This window comes from Rhincodon typus, chromosome 4 (assembly GCF_021869965.1).
Source record: "Rhincodon typus isolate 14 chromosome 4, sRhiTyp1.1, whole genome shotgun sequence".
NCBI lineage: Eukaryota > Metazoa > Chordata > Chondrichthyes > Orectolobiformes > Rhincodontidae > Rhincodon > Rhincodon typus.
Genome location: NC_063335.1, coordinates 113,445,486 through 113,453,473, shown reverse-complemented (window position 1 = coordinate 113,453,473; position 7,988 = coordinate 113,445,486). Strand labels below are relative to the sequence as shown.

The following is a 7,988-nucleotide window of genomic DNA, read 5'->3' as shown; positions in this document are numbered from 1 at the left end:
TGGAGGGAGCGAGCTCGGTGAGGGACGGAGGGAGCTCGGTGAGGGAGGGAGGGAGCTTGGCGAGGGAGCTCAGGGAGGGAGGGAGGGAGCTCGGCGAGGGAGCTCAGGGAGGGAGGGAGGGAGGGAGTGAGGGAGTGAGGGAGCTCGGTGAGGGAGGGAGGGCTCGTGCTGCTGTAAAACATTTGTAGTGGCTGTTGGTTGGTGACAGTGCTCCCACAGAAACCCCCCCTTTCATTCCAGTCTGTTCATTAACATTTTGTAAACATTCACTGAGGGGATAAGGGCAACACTGGCTGGGGCAGCATTTATTACCTCGGCGGGCAGTGAAGAGTCAACCACATTGCTGTGGGTCTGGAGTCACATGTAGGCCAGACCACATAAAGATGGCAGCCTTCCCTTCCTAAAGGACATTACTTAGCAACGTGGAAAATGGGTGCAGGAGTAGGCCATTCGGCCCTTTAAACCTGCACCACCATTCAATATGATCATGGCCGATCATACAATCTCAGTATCCCATTCCTGCCCTCTCCCCATACCCATTGATCCCTTTAGCTGCAAAGGCCATGTCCAGCTCCCCCTTGAATGTATCTAATGAACTGGCCCCAACAACTTCCTGTGGGAGAAAATTCCACAGGTTCACAACTCTCTGAGTAAAGAAATTCTTCCTCATCTCAGTCCTGAATGGCTTACCCCTTATTCTTAGACTGTGACCCCTTGTTCCAGACTTCCCCAACATCAGGAACACTCTTCCTGCATCTAGCCTGTCCAGTCCCATCAGGATTTTATATGTTTCTATGAGAATCCCCCTCATTCTCCTAAATTCCAGTGAGTACAAGCCCAGTCGATCCATATGCCAGTCCTGCCATCCCAGGAATCAGTCTGGTGAACCTTCACTGGTCTCCCTCAATAGCAAGAATGTCCTTCCTCAGACTTGGAGACCAAAACTGTACACAATACTAAGGATGTGACCTCACCAAGGCCCTGTATAACTGCAGCAAGACATCCTTACTCTGATACTCAAATCCTCTCGCGAAGTAGGCCAGCATGCCATTGGCTTTCCTCACTGCCTGCTGCGCCTGTATGCCAACATTCACCAACTATACCACCATGACACCCAGGTCTCATTGCACCTCGCCTTTTCCTAAACTGCCACCATTCAGATAATAATCTGCCTTCCTGTTTTTGTGACCAAAGTGGATAACCTCACATTTATCCACATTATTCTGCATTTGCCAAGTATTTCCCCACTCAGCCAGTCTGTCCAAGTCACCCTGCAGCCTCTAGCATCCTCCTCACAGCACACACTGCCTCCCAGCATGGTGCCGTCTGCACATTTGGAGATGTTGCATTGAATTCCCTCGCCCCAATTGTTAATGTATGTTGTGAACAGCTGGGGTTCCATTCACTGAACCCTGTGGTACCCCACTCATCGCTGCGTGCCACTCTGAAAAGGGCCCATTTATTCCAACTCTCTGCTTTCTGTCTGCCAGCCAGTTCTCTATCCATGTTAATCCATTGCATCTGATACCATGAGCTTTAATTTTCCTTCTTAATCCCTTGTTTTGAACCTTGTCAAAAGCCGAATGAAAGTCCAGATACACAACATCTACTGATTCACCCTTGTCCACTCTACAGATCACGTCCTAAAAAAATTCCAGAAGATGTGTGAAGCATCATTTCCCTTTAGTGAATCCACGCTGGCTAGGACCCATTCTGTCACCGCTTTCCAAATGCTCAGTTATTACATCCTTAATAATTGACTCCAGCATTTTCCCCACCATCGATGTCAGGGTAACTGGCTTATAATTCCCCATTTTCTCTCTCCCTCCATTTTTAAAGAGTCGGGTTACATTATTTACCCTCCAGTCCATTGGAATTCTTCCAGAGTCTACAGAATGTTGGAAAATGATCATCAATGCACCTGCTATTTCTCGGGCCACTTCCTTTACCACTCTGGGATGCAGAACATCAGGCCCTGGGGATTTATGGGGTTTTAATCCCATCAATTTCCCCAAGACCATTTCCTGACTAATAAGGATTTCCTTGAGTTCCTGCTTCACGCTTGACCCTCTGATCCCTAGTATTCCTGGGAGGTATTTGTGTCTCCTTAGTGAAGACAGATCCAAAGTATTTGTTCAGTTGGTCTGCCATCTTTTTGATGTTCATTAAGACTTCACCTGATTCTAACTGCAAGGGACCTGCATTTGTCTTCACCAGTCATTTTCTCTTCACACATCTATAGAAGCTGTGTCTAACTGATGGGGTTTTCTGATATTTAACAATATTTACGTAACAGCTAATGGACCTTTTAGGTACTTCACCCTTTCAGCCCTTTGACCCTGACATGACCTTCAACACAATTGTGATTGATAAACACTTTGATGCTTTTTACCCAGCCCATCACCATAACCTGTACAGCACTGAGAATCAGAACTCTATCAAGCTCTGCCTGAAACCAGAGACTGAGTTTTCACAGCTGTCTGTGGTAGAGAATTCCAAAGATTCACAACATTCTAACTCAAATCATTTCTCTTCATCTCAGTCCTAAAGGTCAGCTGCCTCATTAAATTGTGTTCCCTCGTGCTAGACTCTCCACTCCCATAGTGGAAACATCTTGCCAGACCTACTGAATTTCACCAGCACTTTGTGTTTGTTTCAGATTTCCAGCATCTGAAATATTTTGCTTTAATTCCCAGCATATTAGCCTGGGACTTTGGATTAATATTTCAATGACATAGTAAAGGAGAGAATTGATTTAAAAAGTAAATTGAAAAGAAATAGAAAAACAAACAGCAAGATTCAGTGGGCATATGAAAAGAAAGAAAGTAGCTAAAGTAAGTGTGGGATCCTTGAAGATCGCAATTATGGAATAGGTAATGGGGAATAGGGAAATGGCAGATAACTTAAACTAATATTTTGCATTGGTCTTCACAGTGGAGGACTATAAGCTCTCAAAGATATTGGAAAAGCAAAGTGTGAATGGGAGGGAAGGTCTTGTAACTGTCTCTAACACAAGGGACAAAGTATTTGACAGAAATACTCGTTCCAGTGGATTGGAAAACCACATCCCTGAATCAGGAAACTATAAGCCAGTAAGTCTAACGTAAATCATTGGGAAATTGTCAGAGTCCATTATTAATGAAGAAATGGCAGGCCATTTAGAAGAGCTTAATATAATCAAACAGAGTCAACATGGTTTTGTGAAAGGGGAAATCCTATTTGACAAATTTTCTGGAATTCTGAGGACATAACAAGCAGACACGATAAAGGAGAACCAGTCAATGTTGTGCATTTGGAATTCTAAAAGATATTTAATAAGGTACCACATAAAAGGCTATCCTACTAGACAGAAGCTCATTGTATTGGGGGGAATGTTTTAGCATGGATTGAGGATTGGTTAACACACATAACTCTTCCCCAGGATTAATGTCTTTATCAAGGTGGAATGATGTAATTAATGGAGTGCTCCAAGGATCAGCCCTATAGCCTCAATATTATTGACTGAAAGGACGGGTCACAGTGTAATGTGTCACAATTTACTGATAACAGAAAAATATGTGGGAAGGCAGGTTGTGATGAGAACAAAAGGAATCTGTGAGGGGACATTGAAAGGTTGAGTGAGCGTACAAAAACGTGGCAGATGGAGTTTAATATAGGAAAGTGTGAGGTCATGCACTTTGTTAGGAAGAATCAAAAGGCAAATTATTAGTTAAGTGGAGAGGGACTGTAAAAAAAAGGGCAGCGCAGAGGGACCTGGGTGTGAATCAGAAAAGGTTAGCACATGGGGACAGCAAGTATTTAAAAAGGCAAATAACAATTCATGGCTCAGGGTCAAGTTGTGGAGAGTGGGACTCGTGGAAATTTAGAGTGGATTTTGCTGATGCAGACTCAATGGGCTGAAGGACAACTTCTACACTCTGTGATTAAAATAGAATTTTGGTCTTTATTGTTGGGGGAGTGGTGTTTGAATTTAAAAACAGGGAACTCCTGTTAAAACTGCACAGGGCATTGGTGAGGCCACACCTGAAGCACTGCGTGCAGTTTTGGACATAGTGTAGATCTCACACTAACATTTCCATAGTGTTATCATTCATGTAGATAACTACATTTATTGATTCTGATTTCTGAAAGTTATTCTCCTTTTCGACCTCTTTCAACTTTTATCTCCGGATGTCCTTTTCTGGAGGATTTTGTTCACGGTACTTGGTCTGTAATTGGACTGAGAGGAAGAATGGCATTAAACTGAGTGGGATACTGATCCTCTGACAGTGCGGCGCTCCCTCAGCGCTGACCCTCCGACAGTGCGGCGCTCCCTCAGCGCTGACCCTCCGACAGTGCGGCGCTCCCTCAGCACTGACCCTCCGACAGTGCGGCCCTCCCTCAGCACTGACCCTCCGACAGTGCGGCCCTCCCTCAGCACTGACCCTCCGACAGTGCGGCGCTCCCTCAGTACTGAATTGACATATTGTTCAGGGTTGGTGTTGAATGAGTTGGAAGCACAGCTGCCTGACAAAGGAGCAGTGCCCCGAAAGCTTGTGATTTCAAATAAACCTGTTGGACTATAACCTGGTGTCAAGTGATTTCTGACCTTGTCCACCCCCGTCCAACACCGGGACCTCCACAGTGTGGCCTGTGTCGCCCTTCAGTTTTACAGAGACTGTGTTGTCTTTGCTGCACTGTTTGACTTGGACTTACTCTCCACTGTATCTTGCTCTACGTGTAAATTTGTCTCTGTTCTAAACAAGGGTCCTGTTCCATTGAAAGGGAAGCTTTTGGAGAGAATTCTTAGGGATAAGATTTACGCACATTTGAAAAAGCATGGCCTAATTAGGGACAGTCAGCATGGCTTTGTGCAGGGCAGGTCATGTCTTACTAACCTGATTAAATTATTCGAGGAGGTGATGAAGGTAATCGATGAGAGTACAGCAGTGGATGTTGTCTGCGTGAATGTTAGTAAGGCTTTCGACAAGGTCCCTCGTGGTAGATTCATCCAAAAGATTAAGATGCATGGGATCTATGGTGACTTGGCCACTTGGATTCAGAATTGGCTTGTGCATGGAAGGCAGAGGTTCGTGGTGGAAGGGTATTTTTCTGGCTGGAGGTCCGTGACTAGTGGTGTTCTGCAGGGATCCGTTCTGGGACCTCTGCTGTTTGTAATATATATAAGTGACTTGGATGAAAATGTAGATGGGTGAGTTAGTAGTTTGCAGACGATACAAAAGATTGGTGGGGCTGTGGATAGTGTAGAAGGTTGTCAAAGGATACAGTGGGATATAGATCAGTTGCAGAAATGGGCGAAGAAATGGAAGGGAGTTTAATCCGGATAAGTGTGAGGTGCTGCACTTTGGGAGATCAATTGTTTTGGAAACATATACAGTTAATGGCAGGATCCTGAACAGCATTGATGTACAGAGGGATCTTGGGGTTCAAGTTCATAGCTCCCTAAAAGCGACCATGCAAGTAGATAGGGTGGTTAAAAAAAGGCATATGGCATAATCGCCTTATTGGTCTAGAAATGAGTACAAGAGTCTGGACATCATGTTGCAACCTTATAAGACTTTGGTTAGGCCACACTTAAGAGTATTGGGTTCAATTCTGGTCACCACATTACAAGTAGGATATGGAGGCTTTGGAGAGGGTGCAGAAGAGGATGCTGCCTGGACTGGAGGGTATGAACTATGAGGAGAGCTAGAAAATCTCACGTTGTTTTCTCTGGAGTGGCGGAGGCTGAGGGGGAGACTAGATAGAAATTTGTAAAAGTGTGAGACGCATAGATAGGGATGATGGTCAGAATATTTTTCCTGGAGTTGAAATGCCTAATACTGGGGGACATGCATTTAAGGTTAGAGCGGGGAAAGCTCAAAGGTGAAGTGAGGGGCAAGTTTTATTAACAGAGAGTGGTAGGAATCTGGAATGCGCTGCCAGGGGTAATGGTGGAGGCAGACAGGATAGGGGTGTTTAAGGGACTCTTAGATAAGCACATCAATGTGCAAGGAATGGAGGGATATGGACCAGAGGCAGACAGAAGGGATTAGTTTAATTTGGCCTCATGTTCAGCACAACATCATGGGCCAAAGGGCCTGTTCCTGTGCTGTACAGCTCTATGTTCTATGTTCTATGCTTTTTTCTATGAAATCCCCTGCCCACTCTCCACAGAATTGTCCTGATATGATGATGTTCCTGAAATCTGTTGTGATGTTTTGTAGGAGCTGGTGCCTGGGGAGAATGGTCTTTGTGGAGTGATTGCTCACGAAGCTGTGGGGATGGTGTGCGATCTCGAAGCCGGCTTTGTGACAGCCCCCCTCCCCAGGGAGATGGGGATTTCTGCGAGGGTCTGAGCTCTGGAACTGAGCTGTGCCACAGGGAACACTGTCCAGGTAAAGGTCAGAGTGAAAACCGCAGGGTCCTTTCATTTCTCAGGCCATTCACTTCTCTGTGTCCCACTCAGAGACAGGTTGGGAGCTGAAAGTTGGAGCACAGATTTACAAGTGGATCCTGAGGTCCATAATGGATCCTCTTTGGGAGGATCAGGATGATGTCTGTAGAGGGCACCAAGTGAACATGGAATATTTAATGAGATCTTACTGATAGTAAACTCTGAGGAAAAGTAATCTAAGAGATCACCGGGAGGTCACTGTGACACAGTAATAGTTATCGACAGGGTGAAGAAATTCTGAACAACTGACTCTGATTAGAGTGGATCCCAGGAAGTGGGATCTTCTCTCGATCTGGAGGAGGTGCCAGGGGATGGTTGAGTGCATTAATGGAGTGATGGGGCCCTGGTCTCACCTGTTCACCCTGAGATTTGCTCCATCTTCATTCTATTCCAGCGGTCAACTGCTCTTCAATTGTGGGCTCCGTCTACCACCAATGTGGGCCCTCCTGCCCCAGGACCTGTGATGACCTCACGGTGAGTAAAACACAAATCATTGTTTCCCCAAAATTCACTTCAACTGAGGAACCACCTGGAATACCACTGACCGTCCAATCAGAGCGAGGCCACTGAACGTCCAATCAGAGCGAGGCCACTGAATGTCCAATCAGGGCTAGGTCATTGACCGACCAATCAGAGCGAGGCCACTGAACGTCCAATCAGAGCCAGGCCCCCGACTGTCCAACGAGAGTGAAGCCACTGACCGTCCAATCACTGATCACACACGGATGGGGGTCTGGGTTGGGGTCTGAGTGGACATTGGTCAGGTGACTGACTGGGTCAGGGTGGACACTGACGGGTCGGGAGGGGTCTGAGTCAGGATGTGGTAGTGTAATGTCACTGGACGAGTAATCTAGAATCCAGGTTAATATTCTGAGGACATGATTTGAATTCCACTATCGCAGATGGTGAGATTTAAATTCAATAAAATCCAGGAATAAAAAGCTCCTCTAACATGATCATTTAATCATTGTCGATTGTTGGAAAAACCCATCTGGTTCGTTAATGTCCTTTAGGGAAGGAAACTGCCATCCTTACCTGGTCTGGTCTAGCATGTGACTCCAGACCCACAGCAATGTGGTTCATTCTGAGCTGCCTCCTGAATAACCACCTGAACCAACTAAGGATGCCCAATAAATGCCAGCCTTCACCTGTCACCATGTCTTTTTTCTGACAAACTGCTGCAAATTTCCTTCCCTAATGGACATTAATCTCACCATCTCTCACCATCACTGCATTTCACCATCACCATGTCTCACTGTCTCTCACTGTCACCATCTCTCATCGTCACCATCTCTCACCATCACCATGTCTCACTGTGTGTCACCGTCACCGTCTATCACCATGTCTCACCGTCACTGTGTCTCACTGTGATGGTCTCTCATTGTGACGGTCTCTCATTGTGATGGTCTCTCACTGTGACGGTCTCTCACCGTCACTGTCTCTTACCGTCACTATCTCTCGCCGTCTCTCACTGTCACCGTCTCTCACTGTCACCGTCTCTCACTGTCACCGTCTCTCACCGTCACCGTCTCTCACCGTCACCGTCTCTCAC

General features: G+C 46.0%; 1 protein-coding gene across 1 annotated transcript in view; it reads left to right on the top strand.

The window, feature by feature from the left end:
* The window catches only part of LOC125482989 (SCO-spondin-like), a 30,801-nt gene extending 24,463 nt beyond the window's left edge, over nucleotides 1–6,338 (top strand). The window contains exon 7 of the mRNA XM_048596201.1: nucleotides 6,207–6,338. Within this exon, the coding sequence (XP_048452158.1) occupies nucleotides 6,207–6,338 (132 nt within the window). The remainder of the gene's footprint in view (nucleotides 1–6,206) is intronic.
* Nucleotides 6,339–7,988: the final 1,650 nt, after the last annotated feature.